The following is a 19,907-nucleotide window of genomic DNA, read 5'->3' as shown; positions in this document are numbered from 1 at the left end:
CAACGTTACATGTACTTATGTAGAAACAATTTTGTGAGTAAATCTAACGTACACATTTGGATAATTTAGCAGACAGCTAACGTTAGCTAATATGTTCATACATGTACTAGTAATCTCGCATTCCTTCTTCCCGTGACGCCTTTGTGTACTGCAAATTGTAAGAATAAAATCCGTTACAGCCATTACGTTACCTCAGTGGAACAAACAAACAAACAAACACACACACACACACACACACACACACACACACACACACACACACACACACACACACACAAACGTGTCCTTAAATCACAGTTATGAGAGACGTTTATGAGAGTTTATTCCTCTTTTTCATATAAAGCTACTTATGAAAAGTGTCGACGTCTGTTCCTTTTGCTTATTGTTTACTGTTTTGATAGGATATCAATGTAAATGCTATGATATTAAGATATATTTCAATATTATTCATGTGTTATCCACGTTTCATTACTTCGAAATAAAAGCTTTTTAACCTTTAATTTAGCTGTCTATATAGTTTTGATGACACTTTTGTGAAGCTGTATAACTCTATGTAAGCATTTGTTGACCTCTTTCATCGTCATCCGTAAAATGGGAAACAGAAAGGTCCAACTGAGTGACAAAAAGCACGTAAAATGTTAATTTGAGGGCGAATGTCTGTCAGTAAATCCTCGTTTTGATAAATGTTAACGTTACATGTACATGTGCAATGACTCACCTGAAGAGCAAATAGAGTATAAAGCGTAAACACTATACAGGAAATTGAGATCGCAAATGAAAACAAATATTTCATATGAAACGTGATCATATACTTTCCTTTCTGAGTTGACTACTAACAGATCTAGTATTCTGCGATGATTTAGGAGTTTCTTAGCCTGGGTGCGTACCATCCCAAACTCCGTGGTTAGCAAGCGAAAAGATGGAGCCTGCGGTTACAACTGAGGATGGCACCGAGGCTAGGAGTTCCTAATATTAGTAGGCCATGTTGATTTGATTGTATGGATGATATCCACGCGTGCATCAATTTTCGTCCGTTTCCAAAGAAACAAAATGTTTTCGGCCATACTCGAAAAAATCAGCTGCAAAATTAGAAAATACATGCTGTAAAAATGAAGAAAATATTTCGGAAAACGGAGTCTAATGTCGCAGAATATCAAAGTCAATTCCAAAGTCAAAGAAGATGTCTTGAAAGAACAAAAATGAATAATCTATCATTTGGTACACCATATACTCTGTGTGTATAGTTTTGTCCATCTTTCCTGACCACGTAGATTTCATGATGAAGGAATTTTTTTTTTTTTTTAATTTTTGCCATTTTCTAAATCTTTCACTTTATTTGCACGCTCGCATCAGTTTTGGGGTCTCCAGAGGATGTCATCCATATAATCAAATCAACATGGCCTTACAACAGAAAAGCGCACTTTAATCAGTATGTTTTTTTGCCTTTACGGGTCATACTTTACGGTGCCCTATACACAAAGTCTTAAACTTGTCAGATATGAGTCAGCCATGACTCCCTCTGCATTTCAAATCTCGCGCCAAATCTAATTAGCTCCTCCCACAATCCTTTGTACGAGGTGTTACGTCATTTGTATTCTGATCATCCAACATGGCGGCCGTGGATGATTTGTTTTTGTCGCAATCGGATCAATTTAGCCCAGCATAGCGCCGTTTCTCAGTGAAGAAACACTAAGCTAGTTTCATTTTCTCAATTCCGAACTCCTCGAGCCGAGATGCCGTGGTATTTCCCGTGGTCGGACTCCATCAAGAAGCGGGCGGTGCGGTATTTACTGCAGCACTACTTAGGCCACTTCCTGCAGGAGAAACTGACCTTGGATCAACTCAGTGTTGATTTGTACAACGGCAAAGGCATCATCAAAAATGTGCCCCTGGATGTTTGGGTGAGTGCCACAAGTCTCCACACATATCTACTAATCGGTCAGCAGAGGTTCTCATTTTGTAAACAAAAACATGTCCGAACAGCTGGCTCCCCTTTTCACTGGTACAGTCTTGATTGATGGCAGGATAAACAAAGGATCGTCCGTATTCGGGTTGAGATTTTTCTGTTCTAAACAATATGTAAATCTGTCCTAGTCAAATGTACCTTGTCTTCTCACGTGTTACTGAGTGACATTTAGATGTGTCGTGCAGATTGTACTTTGTCAGTGAGTTTCATATAGATAACTTTGTTAAATCTCAAAATAAACAAACATAAAAAGACAAATAAGCAATTGCTAACAAATGGAAGAGAAGTTTATCATACCCACTGATAAGACATAAGAATTACTAGGTAGAAAGTATGGGCAGCCCATGTCTGCAAACCATTGTTTTTGTAGTGAATCAACACATATCCCCCTGGTAAGTGATCTCGCTGCTTCGCCATATGGACCAAATTCTGTGGATCCAAGGGAGGGGGTTTGATCCCAGGGTTGGCCCCAGCTCGGACATGTTGTAAGGGATTGCATTTGTTATTTTGGATGCTGACATAAAGCCGTCGGCCCCCTGAAGCTTGAGGTAAAAGCCTCAGGCCTCAAACTGCATGTAAAAAAACAACACACTTAATATCGAGAAGAGTAGGGGTGTCCTTGGGGTGACCCAGTATGCTTGCTTAAAAACGCAGAATTATGATACCAGTCTTTCCAAGAGGACTTCAAATACATGTAAGCTGGATAACATATTGATGGCCGGTGTGTGCATGTACTTTGTCTTTTGTTCAAAGTCAAATGTTATTGACAATGTATGTTTTGCAATTGAAACCACTTTTGTCTTGTTCCCTCGTAATTTTGTAGCATGTAGGACATGTGTTAGATAATTTAATGGATTGTCTTTAGTTTTGCTGCAGTCTTTGATATGTATGTTTATGTTGTGTTGTGTCGTAAAAAGAGTCTCAAACAGTTTTGTTGATCTGGTTGGAAAATATTTTCTTGCAGTCCCTGAATGAGGTGCTAGAGGGCACTAATGCCCCAGTGGAGATGATCGATGGCTACATCGGCAGCATCTCTGTTGCAGTTCCCTGGTCGGCCCTCCTCAATGACAACTGTACCATGGAGATTAAGGGCCTGGAAGTGACTCTGCAACCAAAGTATCGGCCGGAGAATTCAAACAGTATGCCAGGTACATATACTGTTCCTCATCGTCTTTTCAAATGACAATCATTTAGAAATCTTGCCAAAAGTGCAGTGTAACGTTAGATGTCAGACTGTGTCTGACAGTTTTCTACATGTATCAGGAAATGCCACGAACAGTGCAACAGCTGCAAAAGCCATGGTCCTTATATTCCAGATATTGGAGTGAAATCTGGTATTTATTGGTATAATGCATGAGGACCAATTTGTCCCAAGTCTTCACAGTACTGTTATCTTGGAGAACCACTGAATTTGCCATTCTTGATATCAACCCTAATTAACTATAAGACCCTGTTTATACCAGGCTTAGCGAATCTGTAGTCACTCAGGCACAGGATTGATCCTGATTCGCCAAGCCTGGTATGATCAGCCCAAATCTGGCTCTGAGGGGGTTTTGTTTGGGTTCTGAATCCTACTCCGGATCGATCCAGATTGATCTGCCAAATCCGTCTCAGGAGGTGGATTTTGGTAGCCTGGGTGCCATCCAATTACTACCCAGCCTAGGATTTTGGCAGATCAATCTGGATCAAACCGTTCCTGGATGGATCCAGATTCGTGAAGCCTGGTTTGAACAGGTTCTAAATATTCACCGTGTAATAATATAATAATGGTTTATTGGTCAGAAAGTACCCGTGTAATGGTAGCCAGTGCTGAATTGCTGCAGGGTTTACAATCACATAATGCACATCAGATACATATTTGCTCCACACTTGCACTTTGTGGAACTGTCGCTAGGGTCTGGGCGGCTGCCATTCGGCGCCAGCAGGTGACCTCAATACGACCTTACTCAATCAAAGTCAGGTACCCATTCATACCTGGATGGAGTGAGGAAATTCGTATAAAGTGCCTTTCCCGAGGGCACAACATCGGGGCATACCAGTGGTTTCGAACCCGGGACCTCTCGGTTCTGGGCGAAACACCCCACCGATTATGCCACACAATGCCACCTTAAATGTATCACCACCCGTTGTCTGCAGGGAGCATGATGAACTCCATCTGGCAGGGCAGCATGACGACCAGCATGCAGCTGGCGCAGGAGTGTCTGAAACAGGAGGCAGCAGCCGGCGATGAACAGGAGGTCCAGCCGTTCGAGGGACTGGAGCTCTTCGCACAGACCATCGAAACTGGTACTGTAACAGTTAACATTGTCAACATTGTAACATGGTGTCTCATGTATGTCATCTTCACCCCAGTTTGGAGGTAATATTTTTGTTGTGATTGTCTGTGTGTGTTTCTGTACATATTTGCATAGATATGCTAGTCATGGCCACTGGTCATGATCAAAGGGTCCCAAATAGGCTACTGTAATTCACTTTATCTTCACGGTAGCATAATTGCACGGTGTGAAGAAAATTGACATTTTCACTGAACTTTAACTTCATGGTGTTGGCAAGTGATTTAATGAACGGATGTGTGAAGGAATCATAAATAATTACAACAGGTTTTTCACAGTGATGATAAGTTCATGGTACAGAGGTGACCGTGAAAACAGTGAACATAAAGTTACGGTGAAAGATACAAGAATAGAATTACAGTATATAAAGCATCTTCACCCCTGTTTGGAGGTGATATTTTTGTTATGATTGTCTGCGTGTGTTTCTGCACATATTTCCATATGCTAGTTAGGCGCAGTTTACATTACGTTTTTCGCGTCAGCGGCGAAATATCCCGCTGTCGGGAGGCCGCTGTCGCGACGTCTCTAGACACACCGCCCGGAAATCAGACAGACACCTGCGGTGCTTGCATTTCGCCATCTTGTAGAAAGTATCGGGCGTAAGCATAACAAAAGCAAGAAACAAAATTGTATGATTGTACAACGGTAGACGGCGTCTCCCCGCCCTTATTAAACTACAATGCAAAGCCTTGTTTATGTGTAGATATTCCATGCTCATCACTCGTAAATGTGGGGAGGGGGGCACAAGTACGATAAATATATCCGCGGGGAAATGAATGCACGGCACAAAAGTCGCCGCGGATCTCGCGAATCTCTCTCTATATATATATACCGGGGATCTAAGTAGACTTACAATATGCTAATCAACGCGTGCTTTATGCTAATCGCCGTAACCCTGACTCCCGCTGACGCGAGCCCGACGTATTCTCTTTATGCTTGGGTCACATTTTCAATCCGGGGCCCGGCCGGGCAATGTTTGGGAACAAAAAGTATGATATAAAAGACAACAATAAACACAAAACGTACCAAAAATTATTCAAGAGCATAGTTTGTGCATATTTATTGATGTACATTTTGATGTTTCGTTTCCGGCTGGCCGGGTCCCGGCTGGGAAATGTGACCCAAGCATTAGACGGAGTTTGAAGTTGACGGGGACTCCCGCTGTGCTGACGGGCGACGGCTTCGAAGCTGACGGGAGAAAATTTGTTGACAGCGGGACTACGTCGACGGGGATTGTCTTTACACGGGGTTCCCGCTGTCGCCAGTGGCGCTGACGCCAGTGGCGCTGACGGCAAAAGTATAATGTAAAGAGAGCCTTAGGCCACTGGTCAAAGGGTCCTAATTACTAAATAGGCTATCTCATTTCCTGTCTTCAATTTCCTGCTGTATGCATGTCAGTTGCCGTATGGGAGTCAGTTGGAAAATGCATATTACATTACTAAATAGACTCAGTGAGAAACCCACAATAAAAAAATCAATGAATAAAGCAAAGACGCAAACTCTAGATATTTCATGGAGGTATGAGATCTTTGATTTCTTCTTTTTTTCCTTTATGATAGTCACATTTTTTTTAAAACCTTTTTTTAACCTTGAAAGTATGCAAAACATACACTCATTCAGCCGAGGCCGTTTTTCAAGAACATAGAGTTTGTTGGCAACAATGATCAAAGACTCAAACAGCCGCTTGTTAGCGGGTACATGTACCAGCGGAGAAAAATTTGCACATGCATGTGACTCTTCCACAGCTCTTCTTCACGATATCTTGTACAATATTCTGTTGACCTTAGACCTAACTGGTGTATCTTTTTCCATGCAGTTCTGACCAGAATAAAGGTGACTTTTGTGGACACAATAGTGAGGATTGAACATGTGCCTAAAGACTCCAAGACTGGGACTGCTCTGGAAATCCACATCAAAAGGTACCCATACTGGTAGCCTAGATTCCAGACTGTTTCCAGGGCCTACACAGACCAGCTCCTTGGCTGCAAAGCCAACATGCTCCCAATTAATTTTTACAACAACCACCCTAACTTAGACCCCAGGAGCTGTGGAGCTGGCCTGTGTAAGCCCTGGAAACAGTGTGGACCCTGGAAACAGAGTGTTATACTGGGAATTTTAGAGATAACAAGATTGAGCCTTCATCTCAAAAATAACTTTTATTTGTAACGGTTTGTATTATTGTCATACATACAGAAATTTGCCTTTTAGCTGCATTCACTTGATCAATTGTTACTGTCATCATTTAAAAAAGAGTCATTTACTGATTTAGATTTAGTACTATTGTCACGATGGGATTCTGTTCTTGACTGTTGTGTGTTGTTGTTGCTCATTTCTATGTTTCCCTCCCCTCAGAATTGAGTACTTTGATGAGTGTGCAGCGGACCAGGGAAGTCCTGTAGATAAAGATGAGCCGAAGCTGATGCAGCCTGCAGCTGTAGCCACCAAGGTGTTCCACATGATGGGGGTCACCCTCCACTCCGACGAGTTCCCCGAGAGCGCCAGGACCAGTGCCAGATGTTCACCTAACATGTCTCCTCAGGTATGGTAACATGGAATGTCCCTGTAGCTGTATCTATATAGTCGGTATAACCGCCCTTCGGCGTAACACACCAGCTTCGTAGGCATGCGGTGCGGCAGCAGCTGGTTATATTACACTGAACGGCCTGTCACACCTAGTCTTTGCACATCTGACAGCTATTTAATGAGGATGCTCCTACTGTACACAATGACAACGAGTTCCATTCTACTATGGTTCTTGGAAAATACACATTTTTGAACACATCAATCCTTGGTTGATATCCCCTGTAGCTCAACTGGTAGCAGCCTCACAGTTGAGCTCCTGTTTACAATTAGTTGGTAACTTACTGGGACCTTTTCAAATCCTAGGAAGAGCATTTTGGTGGGGCTGCATCTGTCTTTCGGAAGGGACGTAAAAGGGGTGTCCCTTGTTCGAGGAGGTGCCTCATGAACGTTTAACAGGAAGGACTAGATTGAATCAGCAGCAAGATGGCTTTCCAAAAGCATATCTCATTTGTTAACAGGATGAAACATCTGTTGTTTTCTCTATTTTCTCCAGTCGTCAGATTCCAACCTCTCCCCACCGCTGACACCCAAGATGCCCTCCATGATGGAGGGGAGGGGGGCGGAGTCGGACCCCCACCCACAGGTCCCCTCCAACCCCATCAAGCTGGGGGTCTGCTCGGGCATGCAGGAGATCAAGGTCAAGGTCAAACAGAGTGAAAGTATCTCAGGACCAAAGGTCAGTACATGTGATCTTGCAGCTGTCGATTCTTGCTGCATGCTTATGCCAGGGCAGGCTATTAGCTAGCAGGGCGTCAGGACGTCTTCTGGATGCCCTAAACAGAAAAAACAAAGAAATTAGACAATTTTTGGATGCACAGTCTAAAGCCTGTGCCAGGGTCACATTTTCCAAACCGGGGCCCAGACTGGCAGTTTTGTGAACGAAAAATAAAAGTGTATATTTTCAAGAAATATACACATTCAAACTATGCTCTTCTCTAATTCATTCCACTTTTTGTGTGTTTTGTTGTGTTTCATGTCATATTTTTCGTTCCTGCAAACTCCCCGACCTGGCACTGTTTTAGAAAAGACCCTATTACATTACATGTTGACATCCAAACTGTTTTTGTTGATTAATCAAAGAAGACAGTGATATATGTATAAACAGTGATATATGTATAAACAGTACAACTGACATACTGCTATGATTCAAGAGTTCAAACTTCAAAGTGAAAGAAAATATGACACAGACTTGAGAGTGATTCGTACTTCCTTCCAGTTTGACCTGGAGTGCTACCTGGGGTCGTTGAACTTCTTCCTGAGCCCTCGACAGGTCCACCTGCTGATGGAGATGGCCAATGAGATCCTCACACCAGGTCAGTAGTACCACGCTTGGAAATTAATTTTGGTAAAAGTCTAGATCTACAGAAAACAATCTAGTGAAATTCTAATTATAGCTAATCTCAAAATGCTAAAAATTCAAGTAATACTAAAAGGTTTTCTGATGTTTTCTGACACTTAGATATTAAGGATATACATGTCTAACCTTAATCAACATATATACATATTGTTTCTCATCAGTCAGTATTGACTATGGTTAAATCCTAATTAACATCAGCCCTACAGCATTGGTTATGGCTAAACAGAATAGTTCTATATGTGAATAGCAGACACATCTGTAAGCTGACTCAGTTCTGTTGCAAAGTTCTTTTCTGTGGATCCCTTTTTCTTCTGTGCTGCGCATCATTCTTGGTTTCATCCCCTAGTTGTCTGGACAGTGAATATCTGTGAATCAGTCTTTTATTTATAACTTATTACCTTACGTAGCCTCGACCAGTATGAGTCCAGAGGGTCGTCTCAACAAGCCCATCCGCCCTGAAGACTACCAGAAGATCGAGAGCGAACTCCAGCGACAGTTGTACGAGGATCGGCAGCCCAAACAGGCGGCGGCGGCGGGGGGATGGGAGGATCACATAGGGGACTACCACCTGGCTATGGGCAGACATGCCATGGAAGGGTCACAGAAGAAAGGACTAGGTATCTGTTTTTAGGATTCATTTAAATATTCTACAGGTATATTGTCGGACTATTGTTGCTGTTGTTGATTAGTCAAATTTCTTTCAAGCACCTCTGATGAAACTGAAAGAACTATGTATTACTTATTGTTGAAGCAACATGAAGAAGACAATCACGATTGACCCTTTATGAAGATTTTTATGTCATACCTGGGCTGCAAAATGTTTGATAAGGGTGTTCCGGACTGGGCGATAACTTTGGTTATCACACGGGTTCTACTTTTATCACACGGGCCTCTATAGAATATTTTGAATGCATTTCGAGCGCACTAGTTGCGCCACTGTTGAAAATTTGCATACCGGATTTGAATGTTGGAATCAATGTTGTTACAATTTTTTGTTTGAGGACACAAAACTCTCTCAACTTCTGGCGCATTTTGCTTTCAATGCGTGTTTTTTCGGGTGGGTATGACATGAATAGAACACAACAAGGTGTGTTACTCATCACCCTCAGTCCCAGCCCTCCCCTCGGATCGCCCAACGGTTGAAGGCCTTGGTCAATACACAATACACCTTGTTCTATTCTATATTTACACTGAGTCTCTATTTCCGTCCACAAAGTAAAGCGCTTACCAACAAGCTTTTAACCACTTCTCTGATCCTTCTCCAGTTGAAAGGACATTGCCAACCCTAGTAGTGTTCACCTGATGCAAAAACAACAACATATTGTGCATCAATCCTTTCTGTTTGTCTTAGTGACAGTTGACTTTGCCCCCCCCTACAGATGATGATGATGACGATGTGTACTACTCCATGGCGGCGGGACTGAACGTACAGCTGCCTCCCCTGGGCCAGCCCCCGGAGGTGGACCTGGAGACATCCTTTGGGAGTAACTACAGCGCCAGTAGCAGTGACTCAGCTAGACACAGACTGCCCAGAAGTAAATATCACACATGTACACTCTCTTTAGATCTTGGTTAGTTAAGCAAGTATATAAACCTCACTGGACTTGCGGCACGTTGGCGACCTCGCTGTAACCGAGCGATTTGACAGAGTGCTCAACGAATTTCACGCTTTGTGTATTTTGTTGTCTTTTTAGCTTTACATGTTAGCATCAATTCATCAAATTCCGACAGTTTTTTTACACATAAACATAGAATTCTCCTGACATACAAATTGATACAAATGCTGTCTGTGTTCTTTTTCTTGTACCACGTTTTGTAGTTTTGACCATTCTGATATTTCCATTTCCAGACAACAGTGCTCACAAGTTTGGCTACAGCAGCTATGCCGGCGGGGCCTCCTCCCCCTTCACAGCCACCCTGCCCAAGGGGGTCACCACCAACCAGAAACCCTCCAGCAGAAAAAGAAGTGAGTCCACAAGATATTTGCTTATTAATCAAACAAGCAACTCTTATAAGTGAAACGAATGTGACGAAAATTGTAAGGTAGAAACTCCCAAAGTTACTGTCAATCTTGAAATGTTTGCGGTGGTTTTATTGTTGTGTTTTTTTGCGGTGATCTCTCCACCACAAATTCATGACACCACGAATATATGTTTCCAATGTATTACTGCAGTTACTGTACAACTTAATGAACTTGAAACACTGGAAAACCCCTTTTACCACAAAATTATGAACCCTCAGAAATATACAAATTTACAGTATGTGAACATGAAATAGAATGCCTGTATTCTAAGTATACCTTTAGGCAAATATGAATTTCACACCATAAAAGCCTAGGACTTGGCAACTTACGAGGAAAATTTGCTGAGTCTATGTCTTTGAAGTGGAGCGCACAAGAAGAATAAAGACTTGAATGTATGACACGCCCTGTCACAATTCTTCACCACAGACCTCAGGACAAATCTTACTCAAACCGCATTAAACGGCCGTAAAAAATTACAGACCATTTACTGTTCTTTGTTTAAGAGCTGATCTTTCTTCTCAAGGGTTGCACAATTGGCTTTGTCCATGCATTTGTTAATGAAAATGTTGTTTTGAACAAACCGGACAACATTTTTTGTGTTGATTCTGTAGCACCTTCAGGTCAAGAGTTATTGGAAGAGGAGGCCAAGGCAGAACGTACGCACTACCGACTCAAACTGAGCTGCCTGTCAATCACTCTCCTGCACAACGACCCCGTGGCCACGCCCACTAGTAAGAGTGACCGGCCAGAGTCCAGTAACCTCCTGCTGGACATGGCTGAGAAGTACTTTGCAGACGTGATGGGTTACAGTACGGCTGCGTTTGGCTGGAAGGACCTGGCTGCTATGAAGGACAGAATAGCCAAGGCATGCCAGTATGACCATCTACAGTGAGTAGATTAGAGTTGATCACGTCAATGAAGGTTAGACATCCAGGTAATAACATGCGCAAGGTAACAGTTACTCAAGCAACTGGATAAAAAAGTTGGAATTTTTAGTGATTAGTTCGGTCCAACAGCAGTGCTCAAATTCTGAAGTACAGAATATAGTCCAGCAAAACATTTGTACGTAGAAAGACCTAATCACAGGAAAGACTAAAGCAGAGAAAGCTATAGTGGTACAGAAAAGATGGGAGGATATCAGAGAATGGACTGGCACGACACTAAGTGAAACATTAAGAAGACTAGAGTTCCACGACCTCATACCTTCTCCAATTGATGTTAACCTTCATGACTGATGCCCAACAGCAGTACTCAAATGCCGAAGTACTGAATAGAGTCAAGCAAAACATTGGTCCGTACGAAGATCTCCTAATCGCAGTAAAGCAGAGAGAGCTGATTTGGTACGGAAAAGATTGGAGGATATCAGAGAATGGACTGGCATGACACTAAGTGAAACATTAAGAAGACTAGAGTTCCACGACCTCATATACCTTTGCCGGATGATGTTAACCTTTAGTATGACTGGTGTATTATAAATCTCATTGATTATGCAAATAAGGTCCTCATTTGCATCTGTTGCTGTTCCCAGATGTGTGGCTGCACCTGTGATGCTGGAATGTGACCAGAAGTCCAACAGCAGTGCTCACCACCACTTCCAGCGGACGGTGGCAGACGTCAGCGTGGGTCTGCTGGACCTGGTGGAGTGTCTGTACGACAGGGACTCACGATCGGACCTGACCTCCGACCCCACAGAGCCTACATACACAGAGGTACCTGCAGCCTTGTATTAGATGGAATCCAGCTTTTACTAGCAAGTTTTAGATAGAATTTATAGACAGGGCATTTACAAGGTATGTGGGTGGCCATGCAATATATGGGTGGTACCAGTCAGAACCAGAATTCCCCAAGGATTATTAATGAATTACCTAGTACTTGAAGTTGTAGCATTGCATGTCAATCAATTTTCAAGCTATCCCAGTGTCTGGTATGGGGAAAAAAACACAGCGGCAGTGTGTGCATGTGTATGTAATTACCAGGAAAACGGCATCCTCTGCAGGTTGTCCCCTGCAAAAGGGGGCGGCTAATTTCTTTGTTTTTTTAGTGTAGGGTGTCTAGAAGACGCCCGGACGCCCTGCTAGCTAATAGCCTGAATGAAATGTTATACAGTAACTGTTGAGTCAACATCATCTTTGTACTGTTCTTGACATTAATGGTTTTCTTCTTACTGTGTAGATTCATTTACTTTTGTGAGGACTTAATTTCACAGTAGAAGAAAGGTGGTAATACATTGGAAATACATATTTGCAGTGTCAATGAATTTGTGGTGGAGAAGTCACTGCAAAAGTAAAGCCGCCGCGAACATTTCAAGATAATATAGTTTATAATATTTTTACTGTTGTTCATTATTTTCCTTCCTTAAGTAAAAAATCAGTCTGTTCATGTTTGAATCCCACTGTTTAACTTCTTATGAATGAACAAATGTATAGGAATAAATATGAATCAAATCCTTCATTCCTGTCCCAGCTGCTGTCCTTCCCTGACCTTCAGCAGCAGGAGACCACTAAGTCCATGTTTGCTGCCCTCCCCACCACCAGCCCCTGCCTCAAGGTCAAGTTCAAGAATGTAGATAAAGGAGCAAAGGTATGTTCTAAGACAGTGCACAATGTCTAATTGATTTCCTGTGTGCCTGTTACAGATAAGACTGTTTACATTGTTGTTGATATTTATCTTTTTACCAATTCTGCAATAGCTGTAGTAAGGGGCAATGATTACAGCGATCATATGACGTTCGTAGTATGATGTCATCATCTATATTCAGTGTTCATATTCAGTTACAGTGTCTCTAACTAAAGTGTCAGTAAAAGTTAAACTTCTGCAATGCACTCAGCCTCTTGTTTTCCATAGGAGGACGGATGAAACTATTTCCTGCTTGGCTCGATAGCAATGCTTAGCAAATGTTAAGTGTGGTATGATGTTATGTATGTGACTGGGCCTTACACAACAATGCCCTGTCCTTCCTACTGTAGGGTGTGTACACAAAGCCGCCCATCCCTGAGGTGACAGTAGAGGTCAGTAGCTGTGAGTGTGAAGTGGACATCAGTATAGTGGACAGACTGAACGCCCTGCTCAACCCCCAGCCCCTGGCCCAGATGAGCAGCTCCTCCGGCATGTTCAGCTCCATCCAGCCCACAGCCAGTATGGTGAGTCTGGAGACTCCGGATAGACGAATTTAAACCACACAAGCTGCTTTAGGGGGGATTTTGTTCACAAACTGTCTATGTCATCGCGCACGTCTGTAAATAAGAAGTCAACGTGTTTCAAAGGCATGCCCCAAACCCGGAAAAAGCAGGGTTCGATTACAATCTGTGCGCTAATTTATGACAGGAAAGTTACCTAGAATAAGCTGTTTATCTTGTTTTTTTATGAGGGAGGTGATCAATAGCCACCGGCATTGTATAGCAATATCCGGAAACATTTAATAGCACAGGTACAGGTGCCAGATCACCCGGCGGAATCCAATACTGGTTGATAGTGGTTTGGGCATGTTGTTTGAACACTATTATTAACAGACATACGCGATGACATAGACAATTTGTGAGCAAAACGCCTTTTACTGTCATACATTACCATGACCTGTTAAATCTGTTTTTACTTATAAATGTGTACTCTCAGTAATGTTAATACAAGGTTTCCAATAAAGGTATCATGTTTATAATGAAACATGCTTAAAATACTAAACCATGGCAATGATCACATCCCTAACATTGTTGTAATTATGCATAGACTGAAAAGGATGTTTAACTTACTGTTCCTGTACTGTTTCAGACGAGACAAGCCTTGTTCAGTCAAGCCTTAGACGAGACCCCCGCTGCATGTGAAAACCCCATCAGTCTGCATATATTATCTCCAGCTACCAAGTTCCATGTCAGGTAAGCATTTTGTGCCACTTTTTATTGTCTCGCATTCTAACTCAGATTAATCATTTCTAAGAAGATAAAACATTGATTTCTGGAGAAAGTCTTGTATTATGATAATTACCGTAAGGAAGTTACAAAGTCATATGTTCACAAACTGGTGAAAAGGAACAGAAAAGTATAACTTTGGATTGAACTGATACAAAGAAAAGAGAACATATTGCACCAAGACATTTCAGCATGTATTGCTGTATTATTTTTCACTCATTTGACTCAAAATTAAAGCATTTATTGCTTCATTAAACCATAAATTCATTATCAGGTGGCATGGTGGTCTTGTAGTTAGGGTCATTGACTCAGAATCTAAAGGTTCTAGGTTCGAATCCCTAGCAAGCCCCAGTTTTGTATCCTTGGGAAAGGCACTTTACACCTAACATTTCACAGGACTCAGGTATAGATGAGCACCTAACTTTGGTTAGGGACATCCTCTTGGATGTAAAGCCTGAGATACTGTGTTTGAGGAGAGCCCGTTAAAGAACCCACCACACATCAAAAGAGTAGGGGTCCATCCTAATGTGGTGGATCAAACCTTACCGTCCTGTATTACGCAGCAAGTGTATTTACTGTAAAAAAACTAGTGTGTGACTGTGGTACTGGTGGTTTACTGTTTATGCATAACAAAAAAACAAATATACAAATTAACTAACATTGGATGTAATATATTCATTATCCAGGTTCCCGATCCCAGACCTGAGACCACCCAACCTGGACCATCTGCCATGGTGGAAAAAACACGTCAGAAAAGAGGTTCTCATCCTGGACGTGACAGACTTTGATTTCCAGACAACCCTGGGGATGGGGGACATCTCACAGTACGAGCTCAAGTTCCGAGAAGTCCATGGTAGGTGTCTCAGCAGTTTACAGGAGATTGAAATTAGGCAATAAAAAACAACCATTTTTGTCTTCTTATGGTGGTACAAAACTGACAGACTATTGTAAATTAGGTAACATTGTTTAGCTGTATTACATTTCTACTTTCACTACTTGTTCTCCTGTGTCCATTGTATAATGATTAAGCTTCTCCTTGCTGCCTAAACCCATAACCAATAGAGCTAACCAAACGGCTAGTACTTCAATATGCTAGATGTTAATCCTCCCATTCCATCCTAGGTCTTTACCAACGGGACTCATCAGAAGAAGCAGTGTCGTTTTGTCGGATCTCCCATGGCCAATCAGAGGGGGACATTGACGCTCCTGTCAGCAGTGGATTTGACTGGCCAAGGTATGAAGGGTTCACTGTTTGATTGATTGATACAATGAAGAATGTTAATTAATCAGCAATTTGTAATGACAATGCAGATTTGACATATTTGTGGCTGGGAGTTCTTTTGATGGCTGTTCAGATGACATGTGAAAAATTTTAATGTGAACAATTTTTGTCAAAGAACATAATGAAGAGTCTAATTGGACAGAACAGTTGGTACAACAAGGTTGATAACGGGCGATGGAAGGAGAGGGTTGTGCTCTTACCGTGCCTTAGACACAGTGGATAACAACCCACTGTCCTTATGGCCTCAAAAAGGCTATGGGAATACCTTTTACCTTTTTATAGCGGCCCAGTCAACATCCGGTTGTTACAGCCTCGTATAGCGAAGTTTGCTCTACACAGACTACCATTATCACGACATACAAACTTTCTTTTCATTCTCTAGGATAGTTGTGACTGTAAAGCCGTACAACGCTGGCTCAGTGCTGGAGGAGGAAGAAGTTGAATCTGAGCCCAGCACACCAAACCACTCCCTGGAGGAAACACTGACTGGCAAACAGGAGCCCTCTGTCTTCTCCAACAAGAAAGTCATGTTTGAGAACGAAGAGGTAAATTCTATCATGCAGTTAGCTCAACGGTGTGACCACTGCTTTACAGAGATGTTGTTGTGTGAATAACATATCTACCATTGTGTGACATTTGCAATTGAACAGTATAATTAAAGTGCTTATGACACCAGTCTGCAACATTTTCTGATCATATCCAATAATTTTAGTATTATTGACTCACGAAAAACATTCTTTTGAGAGGCAAACAGGTCATAATCGTTGTGAATTACATAAAAGTTTACATTTTCTGCTTCCAAAAGAACATTTTTAAAGAGTCCCGGTATAAGGTTCCAAATCAGCTGCTATGTTTGCTATGATGTCATGAGCGTAAAATAACAAGTCTTGATTACCCGGTAGCACCAATCAAGAACTGGAAGTATGATTTTGTAAGATTTGATTTCCAATAACACCAGATCGAGAGGGGTGTATATTTTGTACCAACATCTTTGTTGGTTGAACAATACTTATGATGGTTGCTTGTAATCAGGAACTGTAAGTTGTATTTTAGTATCATTGGTGACATAAGCCCTTTATTATAATCGTGTCATGTTAACTTGTCCTGTGTGCCATCCACAGATGATCATGCCCGGTGACCAGGCAGAGTTGTCACACTTCCAGGAGACGACCATTGCCACAGCTAGGATATGTCTGGAGTTCTCCTTCCCCAATGTCAACCTAGTCTTGCCAGACAAAGCCTTTTATGAGAACCTGTACAATAGGTGAGACTGTCTTCTTCTTGTTTTTTTTATTATTTTGAATTAGAGTAGACATGATGAGGGCAGCTGTATTTCTGCCAACACAGATATCAGGATATTTGGCTAGGACTATGAAAAAATTAAGAAACAGGTTTTGGTATGGGATGTTGCTGAATACAGAATTGGTTTTTCATTACTTTCTTTGATCATCAAATGTTCAGTTTGTATGTTTCTTATGATGGTATAATTCTTGTGGGTTCTTTGAAGGTGGTTGTGCTTCCCAACTGCACATACAGGACTGGTGTGTTATTGGAGATGTCTGCTGTTGGTAGGAGTAGTATTTAAGTGATCCTCCCCCTGTGTTACAGAATAAACATTGGGTGGTGTTACTGTGGCATAACGGTTAGAGCGGTTCGTTCAGAAACAATATAATATGTTCCGGGTTCGATACTCGCCATGCCTTGATGTTGTGCAGTTGGGAAAGGCACTTAACACGATATACCCATAGGTTGAGTGACGTCCCCTGAGCCACTCGACTAATCTGCCAAAAGTGTGCCATAAAACACACACAGATTTGTTTCGCCAATGTGCCAACATCTGAACATTTGCCACCAAGAGCCATAATTTCTTATATATTTACAGAATAAACAATGACCTGTGTCTGTGGGCGCCGGCTGCCCCGTCCCCGGTCAACCCGAGTGACCAGTACAGCCTGCAGGGTCAGGTCGGGCTGGACCTGGCCAGTCAGTTCATGCAGGGGGCAGGCAAGGACCGGTTCATCATGTGCAAGTCTGCTCTGCAGTACGGTACGTCCATGCTTCTGTCTTAACCTTTAAACCACTGAAGTAGTTGATTGGCTACCAATTCTGTATTGGTTACAGGGTTAGGCAGCTGTAAGAAGGTTAAACAGACCTCGTGACAGCGTACTGACAAAGGCTGTCTCCAGGGTCCGTCTCTTTGCCTGTTGGGACAAAAAATTTAACCCTGTCCATCCAAAAAAAATGTCACCCGGTCCATCCAAAAAATCTGAACTTCATGACATGAAACTGATGAAAATGTACTTTTGTAAGCTTAAAACGACAGATCTAACAACAAAAATCAAGAACATGCATATCGGCTTACAAACAATGAGTGGGACGGAAAAAAGTTTAAAGCTGCGGTCCTGACTAAGATCAAGGTTCTTTAGCTAGCACTTCGTTTGGCGCTAGTGGATTACAGAAAGACATTGGACATGATCCCTACTTGTGCGCCTCCAATGAGCTTATATATTTGAAGATTACTAGGAATGAATGCAGTCTGTTTTCGTGATTTTGAGCAGCAGCAACTGGATCATACATGTAAATGCAATGCACAAAATGACTACGTACGAATTCTAAAATTCATGAAGGATCAATGCTATTTTTCACTAAGTATGCAGTCCATAAAAAAATGTGCAAGGACAGTGCCTCAATGTTCTCATTTGTTGCCATGCCCCAGATTCTGATACAGACGATGATGATGAGTTTGACAGCGGCCCGTTTGACAGCGGCCCGTTCTACTCAACGTCAGAGATCAAACAGAGACAGCAGAGGAAACAGAAACAGGAGCAGTACAGACAGAGGAGAGCGCAGAGCTTTGTGGCCGTCTCAGTCAACATCGGGCATGGCAGACTTGCCCTGGGTACAAGGATAAAGGTTAGGAGGGTGCTTCAGCTTTATCTCACTTTAAACAAGCAATACAAGGTCAAATCTAGTCTGTAGGGATTCAAGTCTTTATCCAAATATTGCTAATTGTGTTTTAGTTGGCGTTTTGTCCCTGGTACTTGAGCTAGCCTTTATTTGCCAATTGTATGCCGGGCTCGAAATTCATCTTTGGGAATAGGTGCACTGGTGCACCCAACTAAAAAAATTGGGTGCACAGAAAGAATTTTGGGTGCACCAGATAAAATGAAGTTGAATGTTCTTCAGAACATAATTACAAAGCTTAATGCTGCTGCCTTTCTTGAGAACTTCAATCTGTAATTCTATAGCTAACTTAAAAATTTCAAACAAATAATACATTAAATAAAGTACAGCAAAAATTTATAATGCTGTTTTTTATACTTACATTTCAAGAATATTCTGTATACTAGTGTACAATAGTACCTTAACCCTATAGGCTACAAAAATATATAGGTGCACCAGTGCACCCACAGTGAAAAATTAGGTGCACAGCTCCAATTTTGGGTGCACTGGGTGCACATGCACCCACTATTTCGAGCCCTGGTATGTGAAAGAGACTGATTCCAATATCCCCACCCATCTCAATTAAAGCTGAGAAAATGCAAAATGAAAGCATGAAATTGCAAATATTTGATGGACATGCAAAGCCATTCTCGCTTTGGTCAAACAGGTAATTGTCATGCTATCATTGGTCAAACTGCTGTTTATAATGGTCAAATTTCTAATTGTAATGCTATCATGATTGGTCAAAATTCTAATTGCCTTGCTATCATTGGTCAAACCCTAGTTGCCATGCAATCATTGGTCAAACTCTACTTGCTATGCAATTATTGGTCAAACTCTACTTGCTATGCTATCATTGGTTGAACTGCTAATTATGATTGACAGTCAGCATCAGTCAATAGGGAATTCCTCTCTCTGCACCTGTGCAGGATGAGGAGGGCAAGGCATCTGAAGACAGACAGGGGGAGCTGCTGCTGGAAGTGAAGGATGGGACCATCTTTGTGGTGGTGAACTACCAAGGAAACCCTAACCTGGGCTATCTGTTTGTGCAAACCAACAAAGCTGGGGTTTTCCACCGAGGTAAGCAAGTAAACACAGTGTGTCCTTCTGTAAATTCATTTATTTTCATATGGACCTAATTTCACGGTTAAAATGGGAAAGTAGGTTTTTATGGTGTTTTAAGTTAAAACAATTCTGTTGTACAGTTAGTAATGCATTGGAACACATACACACAAGAGTTACAAATTTATGGTGGAGAGGTTACTGCAAAAACTCAAATTTTAATAAACCACTGGGACCATTTCAAGGTTTACCGTAGCTCACTGACAGTTTCACCATGCTGACATGCGTTTATCCTTTGGTGTAGGCATTACCTAATATTCTTGGGGAAGTCTCTTTATTTTCAAATACTGTACATGAAATCTCCGACCCTTATGTCACAATCACCTTGTATTTATGAATCTTTGACAACTTGAACTTTCTTGCTCCAGTCCAAATGTGGACTTAGTACAATGTGCT

At 41.9% G+C, this 19,907-nt stretch overlaps 1 protein-coding gene across 3 annotated transcripts in view; it reads left to right on the top strand.

The window, feature by feature from the left end:
* Positions 1–1,594: 1,594 nt before the first annotated feature.
* Positions 1,595–19,907, top strand: part of LOC136432472 (autophagy-related protein 2 homolog B-like) — a 35,356-nt gene continuing 17,043 nt past the window's right edge. For all 3 annotated transcript variants that reach the window (XM_066423786.1, XM_066423785.1, XM_066423784.1), the window contains exons 1-22: positions 1,595–1,901; positions 2,931–3,114; positions 4,103–4,252; positions 6,116–6,218; positions 6,652–6,838; positions 7,376–7,558; positions 8,099–8,195; positions 8,647–8,856; positions 9,619–9,774; positions 10,089–10,205; positions 10,874–11,150; positions 11,791–11,971; positions 12,726–12,842; positions 13,229–13,402; positions 14,028–14,131; positions 14,851–15,017; positions 15,287–15,398; positions 15,829–15,991; positions 16,568–16,710; positions 17,329–17,492; positions 18,163–18,359; positions 19,319–19,469. In XM_066423786.1, the coding sequence (XP_066279883.1) occupies positions 1,734–1,901; positions 2,931–3,114; positions 4,103–4,252; positions 6,116–6,218; positions 6,652–6,838; positions 7,376–7,558; positions 8,099–8,195; positions 8,647–8,856; positions 9,619–9,774; positions 10,089–10,205; positions 10,874–11,150; positions 11,791–11,971; positions 12,726–12,842; positions 13,229–13,402; positions 14,028–14,131; positions 14,851–15,017; positions 15,287–15,398; positions 15,829–15,991; positions 16,568–16,710; positions 17,329–17,492; positions 18,163–18,359; positions 19,319–19,469 (3,505 nt within the window). In that variant the 5' untranslated portion in view covers positions 1,595–1,733. The remainder of the gene's footprint in view (positions 1,902–2,930; positions 3,115–4,102; positions 4,253–6,115; positions 6,219–6,651; positions 6,839–7,375; positions 7,559–8,098; positions 8,196–8,646; positions 8,857–9,618; positions 9,775–10,088; positions 10,206–10,873; positions 11,151–11,790; positions 11,972–12,725; positions 12,843–13,228; positions 13,403–14,027; positions 14,132–14,850; positions 15,018–15,286; positions 15,399–15,828; positions 15,992–16,567; positions 16,711–17,328; positions 17,493–18,162; positions 18,360–19,318; positions 19,470–19,907) is intronic.

The sequence above is a fragment of the Branchiostoma lanceolatum genome, chromosome 4 (assembly GCF_035083965.1).
Source record: "Branchiostoma lanceolatum isolate klBraLanc5 chromosome 4, klBraLanc5.hap2, whole genome shotgun sequence".
NCBI lineage: Eukaryota > Metazoa > Chordata > Leptocardii > Amphioxiformes > Branchiostomatidae > Branchiostoma > Branchiostoma lanceolatum.
Note: the sequence above shows the minus strand (reverse complement) of the source record. Positions and strands in the feature narration are given on the sequence as shown.